At 40.5% G+C, this 14,598-nt stretch overlaps 1 protein-coding gene across 6 annotated transcripts in view; it reads left to right on the forward strand.

The window, feature by feature from the left end:
* The window catches only part of PIKFYVE (phosphoinositide kinase, FYVE-type zinc finger containing), a 66,235-nt gene that overhangs the window by 23,359 nt on the left and 28,278 nt on the right, over window positions 1-14,598 (forward strand). For 5 of the 6 annotated variants that reach the window (XM_021398625.1, XM_021398626.1, XM_021398624.1 and 2 more), the window contains 7 exons: window positions 682-829; window positions 1,308-1,475; window positions 7,622-7,684; window positions 9,677-9,806; window positions 10,646-10,826; window positions 11,661-11,735; window positions 12,693-12,800. In XM_021398625.1, coding sequence (XP_021254300.1) covers window positions 682-829; window positions 1,308-1,475; window positions 7,622-7,684; window positions 9,677-9,806; window positions 10,646-10,826; window positions 11,661-11,735; window positions 12,693-12,800 — 873 coding nt within the window. The remainder of the gene's footprint in view (window positions 1-681; window positions 830-1,307; window positions 1,476-7,621; window positions 7,685-9,676; window positions 9,807-10,645; window positions 10,827-11,660; window positions 11,736-12,692; window positions 12,801-14,598) is intronic. The other variant, XM_021398628.1, reaches the window with a different exon arrangement.

Raw genomic sequence — 14,598 nt, forward strand, 5'->3', positions numbered from 1 at the left:
AGCTTAAACAAGATTCAGGAGAGACTGTTGGTAACTCAGTTGCTTGTTGCACTAGCTGTGACCAAAGCAGTGATAGTGAGAATTTACATTTGAGGTGAATGGAGACATCAGAATGGCTAATTGTAATTGCTTAGATGCTCTCTGGGTTGCCAGGCACTATAGCCAGGCTTTGGTTTGACACGGTAGCCCCAGACAGAGCCTGACTTGTGAGTGAAGCTTACAGCTGCTCTGTTTGGTCAGCCACAGAATTGCTCCAGTGGTTTAGACTCAGTCTGCACCAAAAGCTGCATGATTCTGAGCACAGAATATGACCATCATCCACATCTGTTGGAGATAACAAGCATTTAAAGCTGCTTCCCTGGGTATGGTTACAGAAAATGTGCAGCAGAATGAACTTGCCCTTTAGCGTTGCTTAGCCACAAGTTGTGTGGAAGTGTGGAGGATGCAGAAACTAAGCACCCTGAGAAGCAGAAAGAAATGCTTGTTTCTTGTTCCAAACAGTTCCTATTTTGTGCTGGGGGGTGGTTTTTATGACTAATCCATCTCAGGCCACTGAGAGTATCCTCTATTTTTTAAAATGTCTGATCTGTGTTTGTGACAGGCTGCTTTCTAAGTCTGCTTAATAAATGTGCTGAAATCAGCAGAGCTGCATTTTAACACCTTTTTTTTCTTGCGTACTAGAGCACAGAGTTTTCGGAAACCCCCTCTCCAGACAGTGACTCCGTAAACTCTGTAGAGGGGCACTCTGAGCCATCCTGGTTCAAAGACATCAAATTTGATGACAGTGACACAGAGCAGATTGCTGATGAAGGAGAAGATAACTTGGCCAGTGAGTTTCAGCTAAGTCTTGTTCTTAATCTGTCTTCTTCCCTGTTATCTCTAGTCCTTCAAGACACAGTAGTTTAACCATGTCTTGCTTTACTTGTGTGTACGTATGCATGGGGCTGAAAGGATGTAAGCAAACAATACCTAGCTAGTCTTCCTGTTTCCTCTGATGGTACAGTATTTTGTTTTTAGTGGAACTGATAAAGCTTCATACTTGTAGTGGACGAAAAGCATGTAAATTGCCTTCTCTTTCTCAGGCAGGCTTCTGCTTGACTTTGGCCCTATAGTAATGCACTAAAGAATGCTGACTCAGTATGTCAGCATGCACAAATCAAGATAAGAGCTATGAAAATACTGTTTTCCTGTAGTATTTCACACTGGTCTTTATGTATTAAAGACAATTTTTCTCCTCTCCAATACCCTCATGATACCCATTTGAACCCTTCTCCTCCCTGTATCTTCCCCCTTACCAACACTAAAAGACTCCGCCAGCCCTAGCAAGCGCACTTCAGTCAGCAGCTTCCAGTCCACAATGGACAGTGATTCAGCCGCCTCCATCAGCCTGAACGTGGAGATGGACAACGTGAACTTCCATATCAAGAAGCACTCCAAGTACCCACATGTGCCCCCTCACCCTGCCGACCAAAAAGGTACGAGGTAGTCACCAGCTGGAGGTGCACATGATGGAGAGCTGGGTCCAAATAACACTGACCTATTTGGACGCTACTTGAGTGGCTGTCTTACAGAGGGGGACGTGTGATATCTAGCTGGCACTCGCTTGCAGTTTTGATATGCTTGCCTCTGAAGAGGCTCAGTAGTCCCATTGAACCAACTTCTCTGCAGCGTGTGTAACTTCCTCTGTGACTTTCTCTTTTCAGTTGATACAAGGTGTCCTGCTGTCTGCACATTCTAGAGCATATCTACACATACAGTTTCTACCTAACTGGGGTGAAAAAGTAGTCAGTGAATAAACTGGTTTAATACTCATCCTTCCAGTTTGAGGTGAAACTGGAAGAAAAAAAAAAAAGCAAGCAGAAGAACAATGAACAGAATTAACTTGATGAACTTTCTGCTGGCTTCTAATCCTACCTTAAGTTTACGTTTAACAGAAAAAATAATCATACTGATGCACAGTATGGCCAAATTTAATCTATGAACATTACATATAATTGGGACTTGTAGGGAATTCATCCTTCCTTTAAGTCTTAACAGAGCTCTTCTGTTGGTCTAGCTCAGTATACAAGATTTACCTTTATGCTTATGTATAAATTCCATTCTCTGAAACTGAAATGGTCACTAAGGAGAGGGAGGGAGGAGAACTGGTCACAGCTGACTTCCAAAGTATGTTAGATAGTGGAAGGAGAATGAGGCAAATTAGAGGGAGCATTTGTCATTACCTACTGTAACTATTATTTGCTAAAAACTTATCTAGGGAAACAAATCTGTATGCTTCTTCCCTTCTGCTCAAAGAGGAGCAGAGCAAGTTTGAAATTTGAGTTTGACTGTGGTTTATAACAGGGAAGGTTGTCAGGACTACTGACATCAATTTGGTAATGGTTCCTTTTGTCTTGTTTCTAGCTCATGCCCTAATCAAATGAAAAGCTTATACATCTGCAAGGGGAGAAGAGTTGTAGAGAGGGAGAAATATATCAAAGAATTCTTAATTGGAATGAGGGTTGTTTAAATGAAGAGAGCTTGAACCAGGCCCAGGCGTGTTGCAGCATCCTATGAGTTTACAGCTGTAGTAAGTTTATCTTCAATAGTGTGTGGTGGTATTAATACAGGCTGTAGTCAGCTTAGGCATGGGGCAGTGTTAAAAAACCTGTAGAGTGATAATCCTGGTTTCCTGTGCATGTCAGTTCTTATGGGGAATGTAAGAGAGCCTACCTCTCTCAGAAACTGTCAGACAAGTCAAGGTTTTTAATAATCAGTAGTGAAGCTCTTGTGAAAAAGATTCTGATGATGAAGTGCTCAAGGAAGATCATTAGAGAAGGCAAGTAGTGAGGGAAGTGAAAAGAGAGAGACTTCTGCATTTAAATGATGTATAATGGCAGTACAGTGATATCTTGGGATCTCTGCTGAGTAGTATTTGTTAGTTGTTCCTGAAATGTATGGTCTCTTAACCAGGTTATTCTATAGGAGTGTAGTTTGTAACAGAATACTTGGAACAATTTCTTATAAGAGGGTAATGTACCTCAGTAATATCAGTAAAATGTCCAGAACTGAGATAAGGTGGAGGTATGAGTCATTAAAACACAAGTGGAGAAGTAAATATTTTCTTGCATTTTTTGGAAAAAAAAAAACAAACCTGTTTCCTCTGTGGATACAGAAGACTTATTTCACACCTTGTATTGTCCTCTGATGTATCCATCATCAGAAAATTTAGAGGAAAGATCTAAGCAGGGTGCAACAAGATAAAGTGTCCACTGATATCCTGAGTAGCAAGATAAATTTCCTGGCAATAGGGAAACTGAAATTTCCTAGCTACTTAGATGTTTGTTACAGAAGGACTTCAAAAATCAAATGTGACAAAACTGTTCAGTGCCCAGGGCTCTGCAATGTATGACTTCTAAAACTTTGTTTCAGAATGTATTAAGGTATGAGTGTAAGCAAAGACTTTCACTCTGTGTTCTGATTTATCCTGGCCATTCTCTACAAAAGATGCCTTCCGTGGTGTTACTGATTATCAGAGTGTCAACGGTTTATGGACGTTAGGCCCAGTTCCGTGACAAAGGGGACGGGGGATCCCCGGGTCCACACCCCGTGAAAAGGGAAAAGGGGAAAAGGGTAAGGAGATGGCCCTGAGAGCAAAGAACAGCGGCAACAATCTGAGGAGAAACAAACTAATTTACTAAATAAAATATCGGAATGCAAAACAACACACTGTAATACAATATAATTACAATTTAAGCTGATAAATCCAATACAGAGAGAGAGAATGTCCCAAAATCAAGGTAGGCCTTACTCTACTACCGACGATAAGACGGCTGGAGAGCGAGGTGCTGCCAAGACGAGAGAGGGGCGGAAAAAAGGGACGAGGTCTCGTGATCTGCAAGTTTTTATACTGCGAACTTTTATCTTTTCCCTCCGGCTGGAAGTGGTAACAGAGGAGAAAAGTACTGTGGGGACTGTGGTAGTCCTTCTCTTCTGAGAACCAGGTATATCCACTACATGATGTTATGATGTGGAATACCAATAACCGAAAATCACAAAACCATGACACAGAGTAACACTGATCAGACAGTCAGAACTGGATAGTTAACCGTTTTCCATTTTACGTAGAGGCCCTCTCATTAGAGGGCTGCTCTGAAAACAATGCCTCCTATTTTATTATGTTGGCCCACAAAGTCAGAGATGGATGTTGGTGGTATGACGGTAGAGGCTGAACATTCCCTCTAATACTCCATGACATTTTGTTGCCATGTGACTGATGGCAGCAGAGGGGCAGTCTGACAAACTGGCATCTGACATGGAAGTGTGTATGAAGCAAAGATCTGTCATTGGATTCTTCCATCGCAGAACAAATGGCACACATTGAGATTTATCAAAGCTTGCTGAACATTTGTGGAGACCAAACAGTGGACATCAACACAGAGTGGTGGTGGGTGGTGTGTTTCAGTAGTGGTGACTACGATTTGAAAGACAAGTTATATTCCAGATGGCTGTGCAGATTTTTACAAGTGTGGTATGCAGGCTTTTGTTCATCTCTGGTGAGAGTGCATAGTTACTGGTGGCGAGTGTGTTGAAAAAAAAAAAAGTGTTTTGTAGCTGAGAATTTGTTCTATCAAATACTGTTATTGTGCTCTTTGTAGCTGTCGTAGTTTCCATGGAAATAAATAGGAGGCATTACTTTCAGAGTGACCTCTGTAACAGAGCACTGTAGCTGTTCCATGACATTGGGTTTGTAACTGTTAGAGATCAGTAACTTCCCTGTGCCAGACAAATGTGTTGGCTTGATTTCATCTGAATTGTCCTGTGCTTAGACCAGGTGACTAGACAGTGACTTCCTTTTCTTTAGAAAGAAGAAAAGGAAACAATTGGAGATGATGCCCACATCTTGAGGTTATTCACTTGATTTCCTCACAGCCGTGTAAATTAGTCATTGGGGTCAGTCTGAGGGGACAGAACATCAGTGCTAGAAGCACAGGTTCGACTTTGATCTAAGTGATAGCAGCTTTCTTCAAATGATTAAGAGATGCAATTTCCACTGGTTGTGGAGGTCAGCTGCTTTGAGACAATGGCCTTTGATGCACTAGCTGTGTTGTATAACAGCAGTTTGTATATAATCTGGTCCTAGTGGCAGGACTTCTTATGATGTGAAAGGCTGACTAATGTCCACTGTGCTCCCATGAAGTTCTAGTGACTCTGAGCTAGTTGACATATAATATCTTAAAGATGAGTGTAAGTGACTCACTTGTAGTATCATCTACTTGCAATAATGGTACTTTCTGGCATGTATCAAAATGGGAAATCAAGCAATATTGCTTTCTGCATTTAGATTGGATGAAGAGATTAAATGACTGAATTAATGTATTTTAAACGTGGCTTTTAATTGCTGGGTTTAAAAAGACATGATCATCAGTACAGGAAACTTTTCTGAATGCACTCAAAGCCAAGTATCCTGGGAGGGCAGGTATTTTGGGTAGTTTTAGATGCCAGCATCTAGTTAGGAGGGGGAAAGAGAAGAGAATCTTGAGTAATGACACAGTTCCTTATCACTGTTGTTTGCCAAGGCTTAGAGTCCTGCTGTCAGGAGCCCTTTTGGATATACACCACAGTTTTTAGTGGATATCTCTGGATGTATGCATGCTTTGTGTATCTAGAAGGAAAGCTGTGAGTTATGACTGGTCTATTTAGACTTTTAGCAGATAAATCTATAGCATGTTTAAAATATCTACCTACTGGTTTCCATTGGAGACCTGTGAATTTGTGTACCTTGTGGTATTTGTATAATCAGAATAATGCTTTTGAATATTACACTTCTGAATTTATATATTCTGTGTGTGGTGGTATTTTTTTTGTGTGTGTGTTTGAAGTTAGATGTGGGGGGTATGTAGGATAGTTTATTGACAGCTAACAGTTTGCAGATAGGGGTACAAAATATGTGACAGGATTCTCTGGGTTTTCTTGTCCCATCCCCTCCGTGTAAGAAACGTGTCTTAGCTGCTCTCGGTGGCTCAAACTTGCACCTATGAGTGTGTCATCTCTCTGGCCTAGGAAGAGGTGTGGATTTCTTTCCTTGTCAGAAACTTCCCTTGGGATGGAAATAGAAGTAAGGAAGTGGCAGGAGGTGAAGCTGTATTGATGAGAAGTGTTCCCGATTTGAAGATGTCACCTGCTTCTTTAGCTAGAGCAAAACCAAGGTTAATTTCAGCTGGTGATAACTGCTGCCTTGGCTGTGCCAGTCAGGGTTATATGTCAGATCTAATTTCAGTGCATTCATGGTGAGAGCTTCTGCCCTGAGGCTGCAGTAAGGTTGAAAGGGGCAGAGACGTGTACGTGTGTAGGGACAGTCTGACGTGCCTTTCTCTAGCTAGTCTTTGGGGCTGTGGGTGAATGCTGAAGGTGAGCCAACTTAAATCAAGCACCAGGTTGCTTATAACACTAAATGCTTCATCTAAGCAAGAGGTGAAAGGACTCTGCAAGTAACTATTGAGCTGCAAGGGATACTTGCACCTTCTTGTTCTGCCATGTACGTTTGGTACACTGATCATCTGTTGAGTATCTGATTTCAAACTGGGTAACTACAGACAAGCTTATATGTTTGAAATACTGGTGTGTAAGGGGTCTCTTGAGTGCCACTGTTCAGAGGCTTGTGATTGCTTGTGTCTTGTCTACTTCCTGTTGCTTTCTGTTGGTGTCTGAAGCCCTGCTTTGCATTGTTTGTGGTAGCAAGTCTGCACCATTCTCAGGAAAGATGGTAAAGGGTTGCTTTTGGACTTTGGATCATCACAGTGTGCAAGAAATCTGACTACTGCTTGTTTTCCCATTAAAATCCCTTTTTGTAGGAACAGGTAAACTAAGTAAATGCACAACAGGCCTCTGGAGAAAACAAGGTTTGTGTAGCTACAGAGCCTGTTTGAAATATCATTGATATTTTTTTTGTTGATCCAGCAAGGTAAAGAGGTGTAACAGATGGAGCTTTGTCCTGTTTCCCACATGTAAACTGATGATGTCTAATTCTCGCTTTCCTCAGATACTGGAAGTCTACATTTTTCTGCCTGGATTCCTCAAAACACTTTAAACTATTTTAGGCTTCAGACTTCTATCTCTCAAAAGGCAGGCAGCTTTTTGTTCCCTTCACTGTGGAAGATAAATCTTATGACTGGTCTCTCACTGAGTCTGATAACACCAAAATATTTCATTAGAGTGTGAGATCAAAATGCCTCCTGAAGCTGTATTTTTAGATGAGAATGCGGAGGTCATTTCCATGGTGTTCTCGCAGCTTGCCACAAATATATTCAGATTATTATTATTTTTATTTGTATTTCTCGAAGTGTCAATAGGAAGAGCAGACTCTTAAACGTCAGTTCAGTCTGTGCTCATTTTTACTTTGTTTCCATGGTAATACAGTAATAAATAGTGTTTTCTTGTCTCCTAGAACTTTCTGATAGAACAAGAACGAGAGGATATTCTTGTCTTGACCACTCATCAAGCTGTTGCTAAATTAGTGACTAAATGCTTAGATGAGTAATGCTGCTGCTTCTGGTGTGGGCGTGTACATCATAATTATATGGGCACACCAGTGTAACCTGTCATTTGTCTCCGCCTATCTCCCTCTTCTCTCTTCTTTCAGAATACTTGAATCCTGACAACGGAGGGCAGCAGATGTTCTCTATAAGTGATGCTTTTATTAAAGGTAAGAGGAAAAAATTTCAAATGTTGCTGTTGCGTACTTTAATATAATGATGAAAATTATTCAGCGCTCCTTTAATAGAGCATTGACACTTTACAAACTGAAGTTATTTTAGGCAAAACTGGCATATAGACTGTATTCTACCTTTTTTAATGCTTTTTCAAGCTCAAATTCCTTCTCAGATTTCTTCATTCAGCAGAACTCAATCTTTTAATTTTTTAAAAGTAAGTGTAAGTGGCAGGTTTTATCATTTTTTGTTCATAATTTCCCCACCCAGAAACTTGTATAACACATGCCAGTTGTAACTTCCTTTGCAAGCAAATGGAGATATGATATAATGAATTACACTCCTTCTACGGAGTAGTTCAGAGCTTCCTCTCTTAGAACTTCCTGGGTTCCCTGTCACCAGCACTACTACTTCTGAAATGAAAGGCCATCAGGCACAGTTCTGAGTTTTAAAACTGTATGCTTTCCCATTTTGTCATCAGCTGTGCTTGTGGGATTTTTTTCCATTTGATGATTGTAGTGAGCTCAGAGGAGAAGAGGAAATAATTGGGGAAATCCCAATGTCTGTGCATCCAAAAAAATAAAATGTTTGGCTGAAATAATGCTTAGTTTGTAACTGAAGTTCTGCAGGAGAGGGGGAAGGGAAAAACCCTGCTTAACTTCTGCTATTCTATGCAGATAATTTTGAGCGTTGAGTGTCTGGAAGAAGTAAATTGCTATTTTTAAAGTGGTTTTTTTTTTTTTCAGTGGTCCTCTTCAGGTTATTATATAAAGATTTTGCATTTAGATAATGCACTCTTAATTGTTTTAAGCTTGAACTCTAAAGGATTACATACTTGCTGATGAGAAGTTGTACCCTACTAGCATGAATGATTTACAATATAGTTAGCTGTTATATATAACTGAGGAAGTTCTAACTTGGAATATCGTAATACCTGTGTGGGAAATAGCTTAGTAATTCTTTCAAAGGACAGAAAAATGTAAAGAAATAGCCTGTAGTCTTAGTTGCCCAAAACAAGTAGAGAACAGTTTTAAAGACCTGCTACACAATGTGGTGATTGAAAGTGGCAGTTGCTCACTCCAAGCAGAGACTATTCCGCACTGTTGAAACTTGTTTACTGTTTCCAAAACCAGTAATGACTACAGTTTTTACTGCCATTTAGAGTTTTAAAAACTGTTTCTAGTGGATACAGCCTTACTTATCATCCTGTTTAACGTAGTGGAGAGATACCTGTGTATGTGATGGTTAGGTGAAAGGGGATGAGAAGGTGTGCTGAGACTTCTGAAAATCTTGTGCTGCTTTCTTTATGGGGAAAACCTTAAGCTTGTGAGAGAAAATAATTCTGTAGTGTTAAATGCTGTGACATAGGCTAGATGAACCAGCTTGCTAGCAGCTTACTCTGCACCTTACTAGCAAAGTGGTAGTGTTTGAGGTCTGACTACAAGTCATATCAGAGCTTACTGGTAGCACAGTGTTTTAAAATGTTTGGGAGGCGTGCTAAACGATGCCCATACCAAGATATTTTTGGAACTCGTGCTGCAGCCTGAATGGCATAACTTTCTTTCTAATGCAGGTAGTATGTATATATCATTGAAGCAGCAGCTATCTGCAGATCAAATTATTGTGCCTTTAATCAATATTCTAAATCAAAAAGGCCTATGAATATATAAGGTATTTTGAATTTACTGCTTATATTTGTAGGCAAAACTGCGGTATAACTTTGTTTTTTTCTCTTGTCATCATTTTAATTCCAGGAGAGCAAACTACCTACTCTATACTGGCAGTACAAGAATTTCAGTAACTCACTTTTCCTTTGCACACTTATTACTGTTACTCTTAATATTGTTTATAGTGTCATGTTATTGTGACTTCTAGCTCAAACTCAGGCTTTCAGGAAGCTTAGACTTATCTCCTAGTAAATTCTTTCCTTTTCAGAGTAGACTTTCAGCTCTGACCTTATATTAACAAGGTTGGTTTGTCTCTTGCAGAATCGTTATTCAACAGGAGGGTGGAGGAGAAGTCCAAAGAACTCTTTTTCACACCCCTAGGCTGGCACCACAGCAATCTGGATCTGCTGAGAGAGGAGAATGGGGAGAAACAAGCCATGGAAAGGCTGCTGTAAGAAAAACATAGAAAAATGAATTTTCGTATCTTGAGTAACAATTCTGGAAGCCCTCCTGTTCCACCAATTTTCAGCAGGGTGCAATCTTCTGTGGACAATTTTGCTTTTTCTTGTGCTTTTATGCAGGTTGCTCCAAAAGTAATGCCTCCATTTGTTTCTATGGAAACTACAACAGATACAAAAAGAGCAAAAATGCTGTCTGATAGAGTGAATTCTCAGCTACAAAACACCATTTTTGAACATAGTCACCGTTGCTGGCCAATTAATGTGGATGAGCTGATCAAGATGCTCTTCATTTTGTGGTGTGATGGCTGTGCACAGCCATCTGGAATGTGGTTTGTCTTTCACATCGTTGTTGCCACTGCTGAAATGCACCACCCACTGCCTTTCTGTGCTCACGTCCACTGTTTGGTCTCCACAAAGGTTCGGCAAGTGTCAATGAATTCCGTTTTTTTCCCATGGAGGAATTCAGTGACAGATCTTTGCTTCATACGCACTTCAGTGTCAGACACCATTTTGTCAGACTGCCCATCTGCTGCCATCTGTCTCATGGCAACAAAACGTCATGGAATATTAGTGTGACGGTTCAGCCTCTACTGCTATATCACTGACATCCATCTCGGACGTTGTGGGTCAACATAATAAGAGGCGTTACTTTTGGAGCAGCATATGTCTGCTCAAGTAGAGGACAAGAGAGTTGACTGTAGAACTTTCTAAGGATCTGTATCTTCAGATGACTTCCTGTTCTGTAAACATTAAGAAATTAACTTTTGAAATGTGACTTATTGTAAACACAGCTCTCTTTTCCTCACCACAAAATTTCTCTTATTTACAGCTCTGCTAACCACAACCACATGATGGCACTGCTTCAGCAACTTCTCTACAATGAGTCCCTGTCACTGTCATGGAGGGATATCATTGTACCTGTGGTCTGTCAGGTAGTTCAAACTGTACGACCTGATGTCAAGAATAGAGATGATGACATGGATATCCGCCAGTTTGTCCACATCAAAAAAGTAAGTTTTTGACACTGGATGTAGGGAAAGACAAAAGATGAAGCTGCTGGCAGCACCCATTGTTTGAAGGGAAGAGTTGTCACCGCCATGCTCAGCTTGTTCAGTGGTGTAATTGGTTATTCTGGCCTTTGAATAACGTGAGGTTCTAGGAAAATTTATATAGAGTTTTCCTTTCTGCAAAAGGTGCTTTAATGCCCTGGAGCTGACCTGTTCTTTCAGGCTTTAGGCTGCAGAAATTAGCGAAGAACACCACCTCTGTAATGACTTGCTTCCTTTTCTGGCTTCTACTTGTTTTGTGCTTGGATTATAGAGGTACTGAACACTGTATAAGTAGCTTGCAAGACGCTGTGTAGCAATCTGTTGCTCTGCAACTTCTCATTATGGAGGATTTAACTCATTGGACGCGAAGTACCACGACTTTCTTCCCAGAGGAAAACTTCATTGGTAGGGATGGTGCATCCAGTTTTGCCAGATGGCCCAATGATGTCATTACTGAACTGTAAGGCTGGAGTTGTAGCAGGCAGAGCTTTTTCTGAGAGGCTGATGTGAAGCTAACCTCCAGGGAAGTAGTGTAACTGAGGCTCACGTTCTGTTTAGGAGGGGCCTGGAGGTCCTGGAACTTAATACTTTTTTTCATGCTTTGTCCTTAATTTCCATGATTTTGAAGAAGAGTTTTGTGCCCAGCATGACAGCATATGATCTTTAATCTGATAACTAAGGATGTAGACAAAGCTTGTACACTAGTCACAATGGCTGTTCTGTTAGGTTTATGATGTTTAAAAGTTATTGAAATGTCTAACAATATTAAAGTGTTCAACTTATTTGCTCTGTTAGATCCCTGGTGGAAAGAAGTTTGACTCCATGGTGGTGAATGGATTTGTATGCACTAAGAATGTTGCACACAAAAAGGTAACTTGCTCGATTGATCAAGTGCTGGCTTTAGAATGTGCTGAAGGAAAGAAGTGTGCTGTGATTTCCTTTTGTGTTTGATGCTTCTCTCACTACTTTCTCCAGTTTGTTGAGCTCAGAGGCAAGAATGTATTCTAATGCATTTCTCTTCAAAGCTGTTTTCTTTCAGCTGAGAGACTAGTGAGAGGGGGAGAAAGATCTTCCCTCATGCATTTATAGTAAAATATCCTTTCCATCCCTTTCACTCCAGAGGCATCTAGTGATTGTCTGGAGAAGAGGAGGCTCAGGGGAGACCTTATAGCTCTCTACAACTCCCTGAAAGGAAGTTGTGGTGAGGTGGGGGTCGGCCTCTGCTCCCACATAACTAGGATAGGACTAGGGGGAATGGCCTCAAGTTGTGCCGGGGAAGTTCAGGTTGGATATTAGGAAAAATGTGTTCTCCAGAAGAGTGGTCAGGCACTGGAACAGGAGTCACTGTCCCTGGAGAGGTGTTCAAGAAATGTTTAGATGTTGTGCTAAGGGACATGGTGTAATGGGCAAATGTGGTTGTTAGGTGAGTTAGATGATCTTGGAGTTCTTTTCCAACCTTGGTGATTCTATGATTACCCCAAGTTCTAGCCAGAAGAAGACCTTCATAGTCCTGATTTATGTGACAGTACAGTTAAGTGAACCTTTAAACAAGGCTAGACGTCAAGATTGAAATGATCCAGATGGAGGCTCTGAAGTATATAAAGATTAATGATGTGACTTAATGTTCTTGGAGGTGAGTGTGGAAAACTTCAACACTGCAATCTTGCTGGACAGTAGCTGTAAAACTTAAAAATCTGGATGCAACATAAGAAGCAGATGGTGTGGGAAATAAAGAGAATTTTTGTTTAAATACAGTCATAGGTAGTCTGATGGTTTTTTTCCCTTCCACCTGTCTCTTTTTTAAATTGTTTTGTGTGTTTTTTTTAGATGAACTCTTGCATAAAAAATCCCAAAATTCTTCTGCTGAAGTGCTCAATAGAGTATCTCTATCGAGAAGAAACAAAATTTACCTGCATAGACCCTATAGTACTTCAGGTAAGAGTATGCTTTTATTGGTTAGAATTGCTCAAGGTCCATTCGATACAAGAGAATGATTTAGTGCATGCCTAGTTCTTTGCTGTGTAAGGTGTGCTTGAGTTAGTGGAACTGCACACGAAAGAAAGATATTTCCCTTTGTAATAGCTAGCAAGGGAAACTTGTGCTAAATAGAGTATAATCTTGTAGTCTTCTGCTGAGAAGGCATCCAGAGTTGCACAAACTGAGAGCAATTTTATGATCCTTACAATTAAATGTAGTAGTTCAGAAAACACATCTCAGTTTTAATGATGCACTGTGTAAGAACCATACAATTCAGCAGTTCAGAGCTAGACATTGTAGAGAAGTATTAAAGTAAGTCAATATAGGCAAGATTTAGGTTGTACCCACGTAACTTTTTTTTGGTCAGGCTTGAACAAATGGGACAACACTGTTGTGCTCAGCCCTTGTGAACAGGGAGGTGCCTTGGGTATGGAAGCACTGAAATAGATGGACTTTTTGTTTAACATACTGCATGTCTGCCTGAGAATCATTTTTCAGATCTTTGCCAGGATATTTGTAACACAGGTGCTTTACTGAGTTTGGGCCATAATGTTAGTAGTTAACTATTTCCTTAAATTGCATGCCAGGCCACTTCCATTTGGTGCTTAATGATAGGTTTACAGGTATGAAAGCTTTAGCAGTGAAATGTCTCTGCCTAATGAGCTGATTTTCCAGTACGAGTTAAAGCTGATTGACCTGTCCTGTTGAATGGGACAGAAGCATTTGCTATTCTTTATGACTGCTGGTTGCTGTGATCATTTCAGTGCTTGCTTCAGGAAATGAATGTAAGTATTTGTATATCTGTGTTAAAGCTCTCTAGGGTAGAGAATACTACAGAAAAACTAGTTCAGTTGAAGAAGTCGGTTTCTATCAGTTGGCAAGCTGCTTTTGTGATGCCTTTCTTATGCCCACAGCCTCTAACGCTTGATTGATGTGAGCCACAATAACACAATTGAAAATACCTGGCTTCAGAAGCTGTATCTTCCTTTCAGCAGTGTAACTGATTAGTTCTAACCACTTTGCAGCCCTGTTTTCTGTTTTTGTGCATGGTAATAAAAGTGGGGAGATTGTGAAATGAAGTCAGAAGTTGGGCATGGCTACAACAGCTGTTTTGCAGGTTTTGGGACTGAGGCTCTCAGGGTCTTGAAGAGATGCAGCATTTGTGTACTGTGAATGAATGGAAGCATCCCTGTGTGACATTGCTCAACATTAGCATGTAACTGAAGGTGGAGAACATTATATTGCAAATGGCTTTTATTTAGAATGCTTTATTTCTAGCACCTTTTGAACATAAGACGTTTTCCATGGTGGGATTGTAAGGTACATACAGATATTTCTTTTGTAGATTCATAGAATGGTTTGGGTTTGAAGGGACCTTGAAGATCATCTAGTTCCAGTCCCACTGCTATGGACAGGGTTGCCAACCACTAAATTAGATTTTAGATCAGGTTGTCCAGATCCCCATCCAACCTGACCTTGAATGCCTTCAGGGATGGGGCATCCACAACTTAATCTGGGCAGCCAGTGCCTCACCACACTCTGAGGAAAGAATTTCTGCCTAACATCTAACCTAAATCTCCTCTCTTTTAATTCAAAGCCATTCCCCCACATCCCCACTATCAGACTGTGTAAGAAGTTGGTCCATATCTGTTATGGTTTTGTGATTTTTTGTTGTCGGTATTCCACATCATTACATCATGTAAGGTACGGGCAGTTAAAGAGTTAATTCCCTGGGTACTGCAAACTGCTTTTTTTT

Source organism: Numida meleagris, chromosome 5 (genome assembly GCF_002078875.1).
Source record: "Numida meleagris isolate 19003 breed g44 Domestic line chromosome 5, NumMel1.0, whole genome shotgun sequence".
Taxonomy (NCBI): domain Eukaryota; kingdom Metazoa; phylum Chordata; class Aves; order Galliformes; family Numididae; genus Numida; species Numida meleagris.